Source organism: Notamacropus eugenii, chromosome 2 (assembly GCF_028372415.1).
Source record: "Notamacropus eugenii isolate mMacEug1 chromosome 2, mMacEug1.pri_v2, whole genome shotgun sequence".
Taxonomy (NCBI): domain Eukaryota; kingdom Metazoa; phylum Chordata; class Mammalia; order Diprotodontia; family Macropodidae; genus Notamacropus; species Notamacropus eugenii.
The window spans coordinates 313,949,017-313,968,795 of record NC_092873.1 but is presented as its reverse complement, the minus strand read 5'-3'; the positions used below and the strand labels follow the sequence as shown (position 1 = coordinate 313,968,795).

At 35.9% G+C, this 19,779-nt stretch overlaps 1 protein-coding gene across 23 annotated transcripts in view; it reads left to right on the top strand.

The window, feature by feature from the left end:
* The window catches only part of MYOCD (myocardin), a 167,189-nt gene that overhangs the window by 89,214 nt on the left and 58,196 nt on the right, over positions 1-19,779 (top strand). For 22 of the 23 annotated variants that reach the window (XM_072645047.1, XM_072645056.1, XM_072645036.1 and 19 more), the window contains one exon: positions 1,762-1,923. The exons of the other annotated variant lie outside the window; for it this stretch is intronic. In XM_072645047.1, the coding sequence (XP_072501148.1) occupies positions 1,762-1,923 (162 nt within the window). The remainder of the gene's footprint in view (positions 1-1,761; positions 1,924-19,779) is intronic. 23 annotated transcript variants of the gene reach the window in all.

Here is a 19,779-nt window from a genome sequence, read left to right as displayed (position 1 = left end):
AGACAGACAGAAAAAAGAGAGAGAAGGAGAAACAGAGATGGATAGAGAGATAAGTGTAGGGTGGAAAGCCTGTGACTCCGAGGCATATGTGGCCTTCTGGTCCTTGGGTGCAGCCTTTTGATTGACTCCAAATTTTATAGAATAAATCCTTTTATTCAGGGGATTTGTTCTGGGAAGTTTGGATTCAGACAAAGGGCCTCACTTGAGGACCTAGAGGGCCTACCCCTGGTAGGCAGATAGAAGTAGACACAGGGACAGAGAGGCAGACAGAGAGAAAGAGATAGACAGACAGATGGTGTACTGGGAAGAAAAGATGTTTCCAACAAGGAATTGGACTAAATGACTTCTGAGGTCCCCTTCAACTTCAATGATACCATAAATTAAGTACTGTGGGAATATAAAACACAAACCAGAAGTCCTCTGCAGTAGTTTCAAATATACAAAGTTAGCTGATTCACCATACTTTCTCTTTCTAAAATTACTCTTGAGCCCAAAATAAGGATGAAAGAATATAAAAATGGGTGGTGCACTATTATAGTACTTTGCATTTGATTCCTTGGTATACTTAGAAGGCAGCCTGGGAAGGGATGGGAGAATAATATTAGGGAGGAAGGCAAAGAAAGGCCACACTGCTTAAAATGTTTATTTTTACTCTTTTAAAATGTAAGTGCCCCTTAGGAGAATCAAGATTTACTTATGTCTTAGTACTTTAATTAGACAATCAGATCAATATTACCTGCTATCTTCTGTACTCAAAGTAATCCATTTTAGTTGGAAGAGGAAGAAGGGGACATTTTGGAACTAAGGAATTGATCTGAGTAGGTTATGAAACTTTGAATACCCAGGTGAGGTCTGAGTGGAGCAGAGAAGAAACCACAGTATGGAAGAATAATTTAGAAAATTAAACAACATGAAGGGTAACAGTGGGAGATAAAGCTCCTGGTTATTAGATTGGAGAGAGTTTGGAGAGGATCTAAACTGTCACTAAAAGAAGTTTCAACTTTATTCTGTAGGCAATATGGAAGTCTTGAATATGTTTGAGCAGGAAAGTCCAAGATACTTTGGTACTTTTCCAGGCCCTTTAGGAAAATTAAATTGAAGAGAATGGGTAGTATGAGTTATGTTTGATGGGGTGAGGGAAAAGAGTCTAAAGGAAAACAAGTCATTTAGGAGGCTATTGCAATAGATGATGTAGGCCTGAACAAGGATGTCAATAATAAATGGATGATTAAAGAAGTTTTCAAATGTCTTACCTTTTCTAAAAATAATAGAGATAATCAATAACATTACATTATTAACAGAGAAATTGATAACAGATAATATTGAAAATGAAAAGCCTGTGGAAATTTCATTTTATAACTTTTAATTTTAACAATGCATATAGCCCAGTGCCTGAGGTTTAAATGTGCTTGTTATTCTCTAGTGATCTACAAGGACAAATCAGCTTCCTAAAACATCTCAATCAAAGTCAGAGAAAAATTTAGTACCCTTGAACTGTTTACCTAGCAGCCAAATGTTAACATTTGCTATACTTTTCATGACCAATTTGCTTTGGTCTTTCTCTGTTTTTTCTTTCCCATTTTTCTTCCCCATTCCTTATTTGGAACTTACCTCATATACCGTAACCCATTTGTTGCTTAATCCATGTTAATTGATAGTGTTATTACTGAAAAGTGATAAAAATATATTTTTGACATTTTTGTAACCATAGACAAAAAAGTAAGAGATGAAGAACTGATGGTTTTAATTTCAACCTTTTAGACACAACTGCAGAGGAATCCATTCCAACTCCTCAGATGAAGCTTAAAAGAGCCCGACTTGCAGATGATCTGTCTGAAAAAATTGCTCTCAGACCAGGTCTCCAGGAACTGGTGGAGAAGAAAAGAATTCCTATTGATTCAACTATGAAAGAGTCCATGAAAGGTAGTTAAAACAAAGAGCAGTTGTCTCCTATGCTGTATGGGTAGAAGAGAGCTATTACACTGTGGTAGCACCTTATGGCATAACACTGTAAGATTATTGTACAATGTAGCTTCATGAAATCTTCCACCCATACGGAGTTCGTATGTGGAATATGAAGCAACTATTCTTCTATCTTGCTGCTCCATCTTTGTCCATATCTGCTATGAGTTTTATTGACAATAAATGTTCACATGCTTGACGTAATTTATGAGACATTGGGAAGGCTCCCAATTTTTCTCAAACATTTCCAGATATATTATAGTTCCTCAAATTCCATTATTGAGGGGTTATTCATTTCCCTCTCCAAATTCTTTTTTTAAACTAGTAATCCCTGGAAATGGTAGCACTAAAAACTTTTTAAAAATTAATTTATTTTAAAGTTAAATAACAAAACTTAAATACACGATAAGAAAAAAAAAAGAAACTTTATAAATTTAAGTACTAAAACTTAAATGCAAAAAAAGCATTGCCATGTGTACAGCAGAATGTAAGAGAGGATTCAAAATATATAATACACCATTTCAATACATAAAATAAATACTACAGATTGTATTTAGAGCTGTCCATCTTATCTTTGCTTCCTTGTAAGTTTTCTTTTGCTCTCTGTTTTGTGTTTTTTACTTTATTTTTCCCATTTTCCTCCACCTAAGAAGGTTATAATTAAGCATGAAGATATATATGTAGATGTGTATGTATATATGTATGTACACATATATACATGCACATCCACATATACACACTTACATATGCACATAAACACATACGTACATACATACATACATTTACATTTTTCTAAGTCTACCAATTCATCATTTCCTGCACCACAACAATGTTCCAACTTTATGTCTAGTTATTTTAAATGATCACAAACAATGCTGATAAATAGGATTGTCAAATAGTGTAGTTTCCCTATTTTTCCCTTTTGATTAAATCTGTTTTAGCTTTGACTTTGTCTGAGATCATAATTAGTTCCCTTGTCCTGGTCTTTATTTATGTTTGTGTGTATCTCCTATTTCCTATCCTTTCTGACTCTTCTACTTTAGTTTTACCCTTAATGTCCCTTTTCCAAAGATCCCTTCCTTATTCTCTCTCCCTACACTTTACCCTTACCCTCTTTTTTCTATCTGAAGACTTTTATAGCCTTCCAAATATGTTATTCCCTCTTTGTCTCATTCTCATTACTCTAGACACCCTTCTATGTCTCCCCATCCTATTCCCTCACCTTCTTATTTCTTCCTAAATTTAGAAGAACTTTATTGCCTTCTAAATGTATAGATTGTTCTCTTTTTAATCTAGACTTGATGTGAGTAGGGTTACCTCTAAAAATTCTTCTTTTATCCTCTCCCCGCCCATCCCCTTAGCCTTTTATTTCTTTCTGAATTTAGGAGATTTTTATTCATGCATACATACATACGTACATACATATAGGTGTGTACATATATAAATATACACATATATATGTATATATACATACACACACATATAGTAGATATCATTCCCTCTTTGACCCATTCTTAATGAGAGTAAGATTCCAAAACTACAAGCCTTCCTCACCCATCTAATTCCTCTGTATCAGTTCTTCCTCTTGCATCTCATTTGTTTAAGATAATTACTCTTTTTACCTTTTCCTAAACAGTTTTACTTTGTAGAATCACAGCATACTCAGTTCTAGCCCAATCTTTCTTTCAAACCACCCAATTACTAATAACAATCTTAGACATACATTTTACATTTCCTCATATAAAAAGTAAACAGTCTGTCCTTAATGAGTCCCTTGCAATTAGTCTTTGGTGTGTACCTTTTATTTCTCTTGTTATCTTGTATGTCAGAGGTGTTTTTTTTCTCATTTAGGATTATGCTTAAATTTGTTGAGTATGATGTTTTTGGCTGAAACCCTAGCTCTTTTGCACTTTGATATATAGTGTTCCAAGACCTGTAGTCTTTTAGTGTCACCACTGCTAAGTCTTGTGTGATCCTAACTGTGGCTCCACCATATTTGAATTGGTTTTTCTTCTTGCTCATAACATTTTCTCCTTGAACTGGGATTTCAGAATCTAGCAATGATACTCCTGTAGGTTTTCCTCATAGGATAGCTTTCAGGCGGTGATTAGTAGATTTTTCCTATTTTTACTTTCCTTCTTGTTTTAATGCTTCAGGACAATTTTCTTTAATTATCTTATATTATTATATCAAGATTTTATTTTTGATCATAGCTTTCAGGTAGTCTGATTATTTTTGTTTTCTCTTCTTGATCTTTTCTCTAGATCAGTTGTTTTTTTATGAGATGTTTCACTTTCTCTTCTATTTTTTCATTCTTTATATTTTGTTTTATTTTTTCTTGGTCTGGCTTCCCATTGCCTGATTCTAATTTTCAAGGATTTGTTTTCTTCCTTAAGATTCTAGGTGTCCTTTTCCAACTGGCTGACTTTCTTTTGATAGCCTTTTTGTTTTTCTTGGATTGGTCTTATTTTTTTTATTTGTTTTTAACTCTTTCCCTTGATTTTTAAAATCTTTTTAAAATTATTCTATGAATTCTTTTTGGGCAGGTAACCACTTGACATTACTCTTTGTGGTAAAAGAGGGTTTCTTTACTTCAGTACCCTCCCCTAAAGATGAACCTTGATCTTCTTTATTCCCATAGTAACTCTTTTGTCTGTGAATTTTTTTTTTATTTGTAGTAGCATAGTTTTTACAATCACCTCTAGTCCTGGGGTATAGAGGATGGTGCCTCTGGCTTCAGATCCTCCTTCAGTTTTCCCCTTTGCCTGGAGCCAAAACCAAGAATTCCACCCTCCTGTAAGTGTCCACAGATTTCTGTACTCACCAGGTGTGTGTTGGTTCCTTCTCACCCAGGGCTGCTTCTTGGCTGCACAACTGGACCTGGTATCCCTTATCAGCAGAGGTTCCCACAGTCTTCCCTTGCTCAAATGCTTGACTTCCCACAGTGTCTGGGAAGTGAAAATTTCTGTGGCTGAGGTCAAGGGTGCCTCCCAACCCAGCTAGCCCTAGGGATCACCATTTGCTGTTTTAGGGGAACTAGCCTGGAAGTGTTTAGACTTCACAGGGACCAAACCTTGGTCTTGGGGTTTTTCTTCATATCTTCTCCAGTTGTGGGGGAAATCTGGAGAGCTTGGAATTTTCTGACCTACTCTGCCATCTTCCCAAAATCCTCTTCCTACTAAAAACTATGTTCACAATAATGTAGTAGAGAGCCAGCTGGCCTCCAGTAGGAAGACCTGAATTTCATTCCTACCTCTTATATCTATCATCTATTTTACCCTGCCAAGTCACATATCCTCTCAGTGACCTAGGCAACTTTCCAAATTTTGGATTTGCATTGGAAGATAAAATTTCCTTGCTGTGAATTCCTACACCAGCAAAATCACAAGCCAGATGAAAAAAAATTTTTTTTGAATTAGTAGAACCTTGGGAGTATGAAAACTCTGGGTAAAGAGAAAAAGGAGAAGAGACTTGGAATTGCTAATGCCAAACTTCCCATTTCACAATTTTGCCTGATTTGCCCTGAGTACAATTAATTTTTATTAATAAATGTATTCATAGTGACACTAATATACAAAATGATAATGTTCATCAATAGTCTTTAGCATTGCTGAGTCTCTGGCAATTCAGCCTACCCATTTATGGACTGTATGCCTACGAGGGTAATAGAATCTGGATCTCATAGTATCAGATTCACTTCAGGCTTGAGCCTCAGACTTAGTCCATTGTGAGGTCACTACATCTTTTTGAGAATCTAGAACAATTAGTAAGGAATGTTTTGACTTGATTACATTGATTTTGTGAGAGAGGAACTGGTCAAACAAATCTTTAATCTTCACACCCAGGGGGAAAAAAACTGCTAACCAATTTAAGAGGTTGAATGGGTCACAAGTGGAAAAAGTTTAAGCCCTACTCTACAGTCCCAGTGAAATTTCCCTTCTACTAAAGAAAAGTCTTTTCTTATACATGGATCTTTTTTTCCTTCACTCTTTTCTCCCTGGGAACTAAATAGAGAAATTGAGGCAAAAGAACCTAGATAAATATTCCTCCCTTAATCAAGACCCTATGAAACGAATACTGTTTCTATACTTTACTTTCCCCTTTTCCCTCCTCATCAGCATTTCTATCCTTCCCATGCTTTGTAGCAGTGAGGACTACTAAATGGAGGACTGGTGGAAAGTTTTTCTTCTTTAGGGAAGTGATTTTCACTTTAATTAAGCTATTGACAAAACTAAGTGGGTTTAGGTTTTATTCACAAAGTTGTGTACAATATTGGCACTTGGAAAATATCGAATACCCTTGATGAGAATTGATGAAAATACAATAAATATTTATATATTCAGTTTTTTAAATAGTGGCCTTCACAAAAATATCTTTTTATCAGACTTTTATTTAACATTGACCTACACATAATATTCTACATATTTCAAAGAAAACCTCTTATGGAAAATTGCAACCTGTCCATTCCATGCACATGGTTTCTTCTTGAAACAGTCATGCTTAATTTATAAGACACATAAGAGATCATCTAGTTCATCCCTCTCTTTTTACAGATGAGACCAGAGAGATAAAGTGACTTGACCCAGGTCACGAATAACTTAGTAGGTATTTAGTAGAGTGGGTTTTTTTTTTGGTTTGTGGTTTGTTTTTTTCAAGAATAACCTGGGACATAGAGCAATTAAATAATTTTCCTCAGGTCACAGAGCTAATAAGCTTCAGAGGCAAGATTTAGACCCAGGTATTCTGCATCTGGGAGTATAGCACTCCATCCAATCTACTAGAACATATCTCTTCTAACTTGTCAAGAATCTTTTAATCCAGTACCTCTTTTGGGGTTATGAAAAGTACAATTCACTACCTATTTCCTTGTATTTGGAATCTTTTATCTGATTTTATGTTAAGTCCAAAAAGTAGGTAAGTTACAAGTATTCAAGTAATACAAGTTCAGGTAAAATCCTATAAAATTTCAAATGTGATGAGTAGAGGCATTCTATGTGTGCCAATCATATATTTAATGGAAATAACTTCTTCACTTTAAGAAAAAATGTATAGGGAGAATACTTGTTTTAAGTAATGTTTGGAGTTTCCAACCATTGTGGTGAAGACAGGTACTCCCCAACCCATTTTATCTTCTGGGCCTTTCTAAAATAGCCCAGATCCCCAGGATTTCATTGCAACTCTTCTGGTTCCTCTCTCTCCTTGACCTCCTTCATCTGAAGTCTGTAGCAAAACTAGATTTTCTTAATGGAGGAATGCCAGAGTGGAGGAATTCCTCTTAGGTTTTTTCTTTTCAGTTACCCTTCTGGTATTTGGCTACAATAGAGCTGATTTCAATCTGTCAGTCAATCAGTTAATCAATAAATACTTGATAAGTGCCTTCTATGTACCAGGCACTAGACTAAGTGCTTGCAATACAAAAAGAGGCAAAAAAATGTCTTTGTTCTCAATGAGCTCACAGTCTAATGCAGGAAGATAACAAGCAAACAAATACATCCAAACAAGCTACATATAGGATAAATAAGAAATAGTTAGGAGAGGGTAGGCATTTGAATTAAGAGAGGTTGGGGAAAGCTTATTGTAGAAGATGGGATTTTAGTTGGGACTTAAAGGAAGCCCTGGAAGGCAGGAGGCTGAGATAAGGAGGGAGAGAATTCTAGAGCAGAGCTGAGAGATGGAGCATCTTGTGCGTGGAATAGCAAGAGGGCCAATGTTATTAAATCAAAGAATATGTGGTAGGGAATGACGTATAAAGGTAGGATGGATTGTTGCAAACTGTAATACAGAAAGTGCCCTACTGCTTTCCCTTGTGGCACAGGAATTCTGAGGAAAGGGGCACACAACACCAAGGTAATCAGTTCAAGCTATATTAAGGGATTGACTTACAAGAGATCAATGGACAATGAACAGCAAGGCATGGCATAAATCCATACAAGACCTTGGCTTTTAAGTTATTCATGTATTTTACTGTAACTACTTAAGAATAGACTAGATTAAAACATGCAGGATGTGACTAAAGTAGTAGAATGCATAGATATTCAACTAAGATAGAGTTGGCTGTGAGCCACACATCATTCTTTATCTAGTGAGAATGAGTTTGTTGCTCCTAACCACAACAATGATCGATATAGTCCACAATCCAGTCATGATTGGCTTATACAATCTTCACACCAATTTCTTCCACAATGGATCTACGATTTCATGGAAAAACAGGATTTAAGGACCTTGGTTTCTGTGATTTTTGTAAATTGTAAATACACTGCACATCAATAGTATAAGCATGTGTACAGCATAAAGGAAGAACATAAAATGGCAAATATAATAGAACAAAAGGCATGGTCTTAGTTTCTTTAGCAAAATGTTCTTCCATGACTGTGGAGAAGCAAAGGCTTGCATGTGTCATGTGGTATACGCAATCTATGTACCAGTTCTCATATCATCAATTGGATCAGGTTACATAACAGTAACAATAGAACAGTCAGGTTGACAAATATAGTATTCAATTAGCAGAAAGAATGAGACTAGTAACAATGCAGCCCTGAAAAGGCTATTAAACAGAGAGTTCTGCTGTATTAAGTAGCTATGGTATTGATTCAGCGTAGGGGATTGTGCAACAGCACGTTGACTTTATCAAGCTATTGTCAATCTATCCCTTTATAGGTGACCAGAATCCATGGGTCTGCTATGCCCTAGGCTAAAGTCACTGCAACAGAGCTCAAACATATCCCACATTAGATGTAGCAACATCTTGTACTATCAGGGCCTTGATTATATTGAAGGTATTCTGTTATTTATCACCCCATTTTTGTGGTCTGCCTCTCTAAGGTAGGAACTACATTCAAGACATCAACATGTATTGGGGGAGTGACCTTAAATTCACAATAATCTACTGTCATTCTCCAAGTCCTTTTGGGTTTTCCACAGGCCACACTGAACCATTAAAATAACTATGATTTTGCACATGATAGTCACTTTAGTCAATTCCAAAATTGTTTCTAATATTTCTTAGAGCCCTCCCAGCAGTCTGAATTGTCTAATGTTCACTCCTCTCCATGGTGATGAGAGATAAATAGTTTTGTCCACCTGACAAAATTCTGAAGGATCTCTTTCACCACTCATACCCATAACCAAAATTTCCCCATACTAGTGTACAAAACTGCACAAGAATGAATTTATTCCTATAATGGTTGGGGGATTGGTGAATATATACAAGATGTTTTGGGGAGTAGTGAGCACCCAATATGTAACACAACTTTAGTTTTCTTTTCTAGGCATAGCTGTTATTGTAAACTAAGGGACCAAAGAATACATGTGAATTTCTGTAAATGAAAGTACATTTGGCCCTAATGTCTACTAGAGCAAGGACTGTTTATTGTGCTGTGACCAATGCAAGATTACTTTCACATAAGGTCTCCAGTCTTCCTAAAAAGGCCAAGGACTTCCACTGCATCCTGGGCTGTCTCCAGTCATCCTAATAAATATTTGGTCACTGGATTCAGATGGCTCAGGAGGAGAAAGTGAGGCTGGTGACCTTGCCTCTCCCTCGCTCAAAACAAGTGCAAGTCATGTCATCAGTTCTCTGATGTCATGATCTTCTTTGAAAATGAAGGATGAACACAACCAGTCTTCCTTAGTTCACTTTGTTTTCTGATGAGCCTCAGCCTCACCCCTAGTCCCTTATAAGTTCAAGTGGCAAGCAGGGAAGACTATACAATGTTTTTGTCCCATTCTTTATGTTTGGGGTCTTATTTTCTTCAGAAGGGGCTGATGGACTCTTTTTTGGCTATTGCTGATGGAGTTTCTTCTCCCAGTACCCCATTTCCTATCAAATCAAGTCACATTTGCTTCCTAATAACCCTTTTTTGGCCCATTTGCTATGCAGGTCTTTTCTGACTTCATTTACACAGTTCTTACGCTGGTGGAATTTAGATCTTGATTCTCAACCACCTTGGCCAGTGCTTCCCCAAAGGCATAGACTTAAGCCCTTGTCAAGGGTCCTAAAATAATAAAGGTCCCTTTCAATGAATAAAGTCTAACTTTAAAAGCTTACCTTCCTCATCTCCACTATAACAGGTTCTATATCAGGCCTATGAAACTCTGGAGTGTATATGGCAGATTGCATGGACATCTCCTTAATGGTAGCTTGAGTTCCCTCCACCCTCCTCCAGGGAGCATATTCTACTAGTGTATCTGTAGGGTCCAGTCAAGAATCCCTACAGGCATTAATAATTCAATCTAATAGAGTATCACCTAAATTCCTCTTGTGCCATTCAGCCTCTGTCTTAAGGTTGGGAATGTCTTAAAACTACTTATCTTTTCAACCTCAGACCCAGATAATTTAATTCCATCTGCTCCCCAGCCTATAATAGAACCATCCACCCAAGAATTGATTCAGTTTCTGTCAGAAACTGGCCAGTAAAATCTATTAATTTTATTTTGTTGGGGGAGGCAGACCTTGATCATTCCCCATATACCTGAACTTTGTCTGGCTCTGATACTAATCTAAGTATAATTGAAGAGAGTCTGCAGTCTCTATCTTCTTCTTAGGCTCTGTCACTACCTCCCACTCCTCTTTGAATCTACTTCCTCTGGGTCCTGTGTTCCAGTTTTTAAATATTATAATAGCTCTGACCTAAACTTTTGTAATTGGGTACTCTTTCACCTTTACAAAATGGCATGATAAGGTAAAGAGGTATTTTTCTCCCCTTTCACTCTTTTCTAGCATTTCCTTCATTAATTGGGAGGTGGCAGTTCACATGTTTCTTTCTAGCCCTAGATTTTCATTCAGTTAACACATTTGAGCCTTAGCAGCTAACCATTGCTCAGTGACGTAGCATAAAGCAGTTGATGACAAGCCAAATTATTTTCGTTATCGCTTCTTTGCTTCCTCACTAACAGCAAACAAAAACCTCAGCTAGCAAGGTACTCAATACTTAAACTCTCTTGGGGGCAGCCCCCCACTCCTTACGTGGCTCACACAAATCTATTACTTGATCTACCAGGACCCACGTTCCCATGAACTGTCATCTGAGGAGCTCCCCAGTACTTTTCCCTATTCCTCAGAACATTTCCTGGAAACCTGCGAACTATACCAAGACACTAAAGTCCCTATTGTATCACTTCTGATGCAGAAATTCTGAAAAGAGAGGCACACAAAAGCAGAGTAATCTGTCCTAGGTTTATTAGGGGACTGATTTACAGTCCCCTACAGTACTAGGGAATTTATAATCCCTTTCAGGAGAGCTCTGAGACAGCATCTTGAAATGGACAATAAGCAGCAGGTTTAAGTCCACGCAGGGGCTTGGCACTTGAACTATTTATGTGTAAGGAGAGAACTGGGTTAAAACATGTAGAATGTGACCAAATTAGCAAGATGTATAAATGTTCAACAAAGACAGAGTTGGCTGCCAGCCACACATCATTCTTGACCTAGTGAGACTATTTATGAGTTTCTTGCTCTTAACTGCAATCATGATCCATTTAACTTATAATGCTCCTAACAGTAACTGTGATTTGTTTAACCCACTACAGGCTAGGTTATGAAGGGCTTTAAACATCAATAAGAGGATTTTGTATTTGATCCTGAGGATGAAGGGGCTTAGAGGATGGGACATCATTCTTCTATTTGTCTTTAGATCTAAAGTTAGGAATGCATGAGATCATCAGAGAGAGGGGCAGTTTACACATTCAGTGACAGAAATAGGATTCAAAAGTTTCTTTAAAGGCTGGCACTTTGGTTCTAAGCTCATGAAATGAAATATAACTGGGATAAATGTTAAATTGTTCATAGACTGAAAAAAGTTCACAGTGTGATATGTGCTGTCAGGCTACATTAAGAGAGACGCAATTTCCCAGAATAGAGAAGTGAGAGTCCCTCTGTCTTTGTTAAGTTCTAGAAACTGCAGTTTAGGAAGAATGTAGAGAAGTTGGAGAGACTCCAGAGACAGGCAAGGAGGGTAGAGAAAGGCCCTGAGCCCATATTCTATGAGAATCAGTCAGAATTTTTGGATGGCAGGGATTATCGCACCTTTATATTTGTATCCCCAGTGCCTACTGCAATGCCTGACATAGAGTAAGTACTCAATAAATGCCTACTGGTTAGGAAGGAACTATGGATATTTTGGGTGGAGAAGAGAAGACTCGGGGGGGGGGGAATATGAGAAATATCTTCAAATATCTGAAAGACTTTTAGGTAGAAGAATTAGTCTTGCTCTTTGGCTCCAGAGGCAATTGCAAAGAACAAAATTTAGACTTGATGTCAGGAAAAACTTGAGAGCTATCTGATAACAGAATGGGCTGCTTCAGTAGGTGGTGGGATCCTCTTCATTGAAAGTTTTTAAGAAAAGACTGAATGACCAACTATTCAAAGGGTAAGATGAGATATAGCAGGGATTCTTTGGAAAATTACATCAGGAATCATCTAATTCAAAACGTAGCTAGAAAAGAATCCCTGCTACAACTCATCTAGGCTAACATTATTAGCCTGTGTGTATGTATATGCATGTGCATGTATAAATATGAAGGATTTGTTCTGTACAATAAAATAGGATAACATATTATTCATTACTATATAATTACTATATGATCCATTGTGCTATTGTTATATATGCATATATATATAAAATGTAGTTAATAAAACTTCTACCATCTACTTCAGGATAATAGTAAGAATCCAGTGAAATAATGTATGTAATATACTTTGTAATAATAAAGCCTTATATAATTATAATGAATGATAATAATAACCAGAACTTTGCTAAGTGCTTTACAAATGTGATTTTATTTGTTCCTCGTAACAACTCTGGGAGGGAGATACTATTATCATGCCCATTTTACAGGTGAAGAAATTGAGAAAAATAGAGATTAAATGACTTGCCTAAGGTCACACAGCTAGTAAGTGTCTGAGGCTGAATTTGAACTCAGGTTTTCCCAACTCCAACAGTCTATCTTCTGAGCTGTCTAGCTGCTTCCATATAAAGGAATTACATTATAATTATTATTTGACTAGTGCTATAATAGAGGTATAATTAAAATACTTTGTGAACTCAGTGATTATTCAACAAGGAAGAGTCAGGAAAGACTATTCAGGAGGTAGCATTGAGATATACCTTGAATAATAAGAATTTTAATTTAATAGAATTAATTATCTTCTCTGCCTCAGTTTCTTATATTTATGAAGATTGGGTTGTTGTGAGGATCAAATGAATTTCTGAATCTTCCAGTTGAGAGAGACTTCAAATGACTTTTAGTCAACCCTATACCCGAGCAAGAATTCCCCTCTATGACATTGCTGACAAACGTTCATTCAAGATTTGCTTGAACAGCAAAGAGGACGCCATTATTTTCTGAGGCAGTCAGTTCCACTTTGGGATAGCTCTCATTGATAGGAACTTTTTGTTTTGTTTTCCTTTGAACCAAAATCTGCTTTCAGGACTGAGTTCACACCATTGCTCTTTCCAGAATAATGCAGTCTAAGAACTAAGTGGTCTTAAAAACTCTTTGCTAAGTAAGCTATCATTTATTCCTGCCCCCCCTCCACAACACAGTTATAAATCGTACAGGAGTAGCAGCCTCACGTTGACTCTCATGGATAACCAACCCTAGCTAATTATGGTGAATTCTGGAGGTTCCTGGGATTCCTAAAAGTTCCCATGAATTTTGCCTTGCCTCTCATTTGGCTCTTCTCTTTCATCTCTCTCCAGCATCCTACCCAGTTGTGATTCTTACTAAGGATGCCTAGAAAAGGGACTAGTGTCTGCTACCATGCAAAGTCAACCCTATGTCATGCCAGTGGCATTCAAGCTTGGGTATCTTGCAGTTATCCCCCATTCAGCAGAACATTTTTATATCATCTCATTGATTTTTTACTCCAAGATACTTCTCAGTTTTCTAATGGGTCCACTCTCTCTACTTTCAGAGGCTTAGGTGTTGAGGTCTACGGGTGCTGGGAACCATAAAATTCAAAGGCAAAAGGTGTGGGTCCTGCCTCAAAAGAATTTGACTCAAGCCTTGTTTCAATCAGAGACAAGTTTTATTAAAACACTTGTTGGGTTGGAGGAGATTCCTAGCGAGTCTGAACTACTGGCCAGATTTTAAGAATCTGAGTAATTTAAGGGGTTGTAAGGTAGACATTATATACAGAAAGACTGTGGGAAGATCTGGATGTGATCAAGGAGTGACCAAGTAGTCTGGGGTGACTGGGGTGACCTAGAAGGGATCTAGATGGAATTAAGGGTGGGATCTGGAGGTGACAGACAATGAAAGGCTGGGCCAGGTTAGAGGGAACACAAAGAATTAGAGATTGGGGCAGGATTAAATCCACAATGCAAGGACAGCATGGGGGATGGGGCAGTGCATCAGGAAAATTACAGAGACTTAGTTCAGAGATTTTGGGGTCCTTTTAAGGAGTCCAGCATGAATCCCATCCCCATTATGGGCACAAATTATTTGTTCATATCCTTTAAAAACTTAGCTATTGGGGCATGGTCTACCCATGTGTACCAATCTTTTATGTGATAAATTTAATGGAAAGGATTTTCCCCCATTTGGCCACTTTCTTTTTTATCCTAGATGTATTCATTTTGCTTGTGCAAAAGATTTTCAGTTTATTGGAATCAAAATTATCTTTTGTGATTGATACTATCCCTTGGTGAGTTAAGAATATATCTCCCACCAATAGATATGAAATTTTTAATGTCATGATTTTCAAATATTCAGGCTATATATCCATTTTGAATTTATTATGAATTATGATGTAAGATGTTGGTCTGAGTCTAATTTCTGCCTGACTACTTTCTAGTTTTCTCAACAATTGTTTTCAAATAGGCAATACTTTGCTAAGTAGTTTATGTTTCCAGGTTTATTAGATACTGAGTAACTAGTTTCCATTATTTCTCTTTTCCCTTATCTAGTGTGTCCCTTTGATGTCTGTTTTTTAACGAATACCAAAGAGTTTGAGGTTTGGAAGTACCATTCGCCTTTTACTCCTTACTTTTGCTCTTCTTTTCTCTTTTATTTTCTAGGATTTTTCTGTGTATAAATTATTATTATATCAAATTCTGCCAAGTATCCCATTAGTAATTTAGAATAACGTTAAAGAGACCTATTGATATATTTTGATATTGTGGTAAATTTTGTTATGTTGTCTTTGTCCAGCCCAGTCATGGACACTGAATAATCCTCCAGTTATTGAAGTTGTTCTTTACCCCTTTTAAGGAGCACTTTGTAATTGAATCTCCACATATATTATATGTCCTTTGGTAGATTAACCTCTAAATATACTATGTATTTCATAATTATTTTAAATGAGTGTTTCATTTTTATTTATCTCATTATGATTTTATAATTTATTTTTAGGCTTATTCTATAGGCTACCAACATTGTTGAAACTATTGCCTCCATTAAAATCTTTACTGATTCCTTAGGATTTTCTAACTAGCCATCACATCATCAGCAAATAAGAGTAATTGTACCTCCTGTTCTCCTATCTTTACAACTTTAGTTTATTTCTCATCTTATTGCTGTTGCTAGCACTTCTAGAATTACATCAAACAATAAGAGGACATCCTTGTCTTATTCTTCTGTTTATTGGACTTCCAGTGTATCCTCATTGCAAATGATGCTCTTTTAATCTATCATATTTTATGAAGATCTCTCTACACCTATACTAACTCCTGGTATAAATCCAATATGTTCATAATATATAATCTTTTGGGTATGTTGAAACTTGCTGATATTTTCTTTAAAATATTTGTAATGGTATTCATTAAGGATATTGATCTATAGTTTTCCTTTCTCCATTTGAATTGTCCTAGTCTAGCTATCAAGATCATATTTGTATCATAAAAGGAATCTGGCAAGACTGCTTCCTTTCCTATTTTTGCAAACTGCTTGTGTAATATTGAATTGGATTCTTTTTTTCAACATTTGATAGAATTTGCTTACAAATCCATCTGGCCTTGGGTCTTTTTCTTCCCTAGAGAAATTCACCTATGGTCTGTCAATTTCTTTTTGTCCTATTGAATTAATTAAACCTATTTCTTATTGCACTGACCTGAGCATTTATATGTTTATAAATATTCATGTCTAATAATTTAATAGGTTCAATAATTTCCTTTAATTCTGCTGAATTTGTTGTGAATTTTTAAAAAAAATTTGATGAAGGTAATTTGGCTTTCTTCTTTCTTTTAAAAAAAAACTATTACCTAATAGTTAATTTATTTGATCATTTTCTTCTCTAAAATATTAATTTCATTCATTGATTTAATGGTCACTTTTCTTTTAATTTTATATTCAGCACATCTATTTTGTAATTTTAAACTAACCAAATTTTAAAATTGCTTTAAAATTTTGCTAGTCTTATTTTTAAAGTGACATACTCAAATCATTTAATTTGCTATTTCTCTCTCTTGATGAAAATGTATAGAGACATAAATTTTCATCACAATCCTGTTTTGACAGTATTGTGGTTATTATATTTAATAGAATTACTTATTTTTTCTATGATTTGTTCCTTGATCTAGCCATTGTTTAAGATTAAGTTACTCAGTCTCAAGGTAATGGTTAATCTTTCCTTATGTGACCTTTTATTGAACGTAATTTTATTTCAGTGGAATTCCTTTTGTGAAGTTCTAATGTTCTAAAGGTCAATTTTTTAAAGATACTAATGCAAAGGTGAGAAACATATATATTCCTTTCTATTTCCATTCAATTTTACACCAGATATGTCTCACTTATGAGACATTTTTTTATTTAGTTTAGGTTAGATTTATCTAATCAAATGAAGTTTGGTTTGAAATGAAGATTTCCCCATATTTATGTTTTCACTGTCTGCATTTTCCCATTTAACTTTCCCTTTAAGTATTTTTATTTTATGATATTCAGTACAGTATGATATTCAGTACATTTAGTATTAATAATTGCTTTATCATCTTTTCTACATTTCTGAAAAATCTACTTTCCCTTCTTACTTTTTTCAGTCAAGTTTTTTTTCCTGTTGCTTTGGGTAACATCATAACTAATAATCCTGTCCCTACCCCCTTTAAAAACCGCAATGGAAGAATAATAGTTTTCTCTAGATTCTTATTTTAAACCTGAGTAAATCTTTACTTTTCAAGTGTATTCCTTGTAAACAAAATTATGGGATCCAGCTTTTCTGCTATTCTCTTCTATTTTATGGTTGCGTTCATTCCATTCACATTCAAGTTATGATTTTAATTCTATATTCCTCTTCATCTTATTCATTTTCAGTTTTAATTACTTAAATGTTTTCTTTCCTGTTTTTCACCTTTTTTACAAAGAAGAAGAGGGTGTGTGTGCCTTCTCTTTTGCTTCTGTTTTGTATCCATCACCTAAAGCCCAATCACAATTTGATTTGGTTGAAGATACCTATGCATACCAAGAGAAATGCTCAGTAATTATGATTCATGTTCCTACTATTTCCTTCTAAAAACAAAAAGTCAGTACCTACAAGCTTAATATTTTACTTATGTTTATGCTTTTCAAATATGTAGCATGAGTTGATAGCTCTTTCCTTTGGACACATCAAACACAATCTATATACTTCATATACACCTTTGGCCCCACTTGGAACCAATAAAATACTTTTCTTTCTAGTTCAAGTATTTTTTTATCTTTCAAGTAACCATGTAGTATTTTCATGAGTATAGCACATGGTGACATGGGTGGGACTCATATAGTGTTATATTACACAGATTTTGCCATTGCCTTAACATTAAGATTCCTTCTCAGAAATAAAACTTTTGTTTCTAAGGGTCAGCACTTCCTTTACCACTTTTATGATATCTTACATTCTTTCATCAAACATCTGTTTTTGCCTCAATCATCCTCAACGAACTGAAGCAAAGGATTTCTTTGGTGCAAAAGAATTCACATGCCTTCACAGTATTGTGTAGAAGTCTTAAGCTCTCAGGCACACTTCCATTTGATTATAAATTTGCTTGTGTAGCACAAATAGCCTTCACAGCTTCTATGTGTATTACCATAATTTCCATGTCATTAGGCCTATAGGACAGGACTTCTGCAACTCAGGTTAACTAATCTTGCTACTCATCTTCCAAAGGCAGCATCAGCTTGACCCTGGTTTGAATATAAGTTCATAAATTATTTGCTGTCCACACTTGCTAATTAGTTCCATAATCTTTGAGCTTCTTGATGACAGCCAAGAACTCCAGTTAATGTATACAACTATACATTATATATACACATTATATAAATATTCATTATATATTCACTACTATACAGCCAAGAACTAAAGCCAAGAATGCCTGTTAATACTAAATATCCTTTTCAGTAATGCCTCTACTAACAAATGTAAAGAGTTTTTGATACAGAGCTACTTCCAAGCTTTCCAAGATAATATTGGTATAAAATATAAAGAGTTTGCTAGGGTCTGCCTAGGCAAACACGAGGTCAAGGAAAAAAGTGATATGATAAGCTGCTAGATTCAGCCATACCCACTGAGTCTATGAATAAAATTGTAGTCAATCCATAGCTGAGCTCAGTTCAAAAGATTTCAGTTCAGCAGCGAAGCTGAGAATTCTAATTCAGGCCAAGTTTTTGAAAAAGAGCTACTCTTTTTTTTTTTTTTAATTAATTTATTTATTTCACTTTTAACATTCATTTTCACAGAATTTTTGGGCTCCAAATTTTCTCCCCCCTTGTCCCCTCCCCCCACCCCAAAACACCAAGCATTCCAGTTGCCCCCATCACCACTCGGCTCTCTCCTCCATCATTCCTCTCTGCTCTTGTCTCCATCCTCTCCTCTGTCCTGTTGGGCCAAATAACTTTCTATACCCCTTTACCTGTATTTCTTATTTCCTAGCGGCAGGAACAGTACTTGACAGTTATTCCTAAAACTTTGAGTTCCAACTTCTTTTCCTCCCTCCCTCCCCACCCCCTCCCTTTGGAAGGCAAGCAATTCAATATAGGCCAAATCTGTGTAGTTTTGCAAATGACTTCCATAATAGTCGTGTTGTATAAGACTAACTATATTTCCCTCCATCCTATCCTGCTTCCAATTACTTCTATTCTCTCTTTTGATCCTGTCCCTCCCTGTGAGTGTTGACCTCAAATTGTACCCTCCTCCCTATGCCCTCCCTTCCATTGTCCCCCCCACCCTGTTTATCCCCTTGTCCCCCACCTTCCTGTATTTTAAGATAGGTTTTCATACCAAAATGAGTGTGCATTTTATTCCTTCCTTTAGTGGAATGTGATGAGAGTAAACTTCATGTTTTTCTCTCACCTCCCCTCTTTATCCCCAAACTAAAAAAATCTTTTTCTTGCCTCTTTTATGAGAGATAATTTGCCCCATTCCATTTCTCCCTTTCTCCTCCCATATATTTCTCTCTCACTGCTTGATTTCATTTTTTTTTTTAAGATATGATCCCATCCTATTCAATTCATTCTGTGCACTCTGTCTCTATGAGTGTGTGCGTGTGCATGTGTGTGTGTGTGTAATCCCACCAAGTACCCAGATACTGAATAGTTTCAAGAGTTACTAATATTGTCTTTCCATGTAGGGATGTAAACAGTTCAACTTTTATAAGTCCCTTATGACTTCTCTTTGCTGTTTACCTTTTCATGCTTCTCTTCATTCTTGTGTTTGAAAGTCAAATTTTCTTTTTAGCTCTGGTCTTTTCATCAAGAATGCTTGAAAGTCCTCTATTTCATTGAAAGACCAATTTGTCCCCTGAAGTATTATACTCAGTTTTGCTGGGTAGGTGATTCTTGGTTTTAGTCCTAGTTCCTTTGACTTCTGGAATATCCTATTCCACGCCCTTTGATCCCTTAATGTAGAAG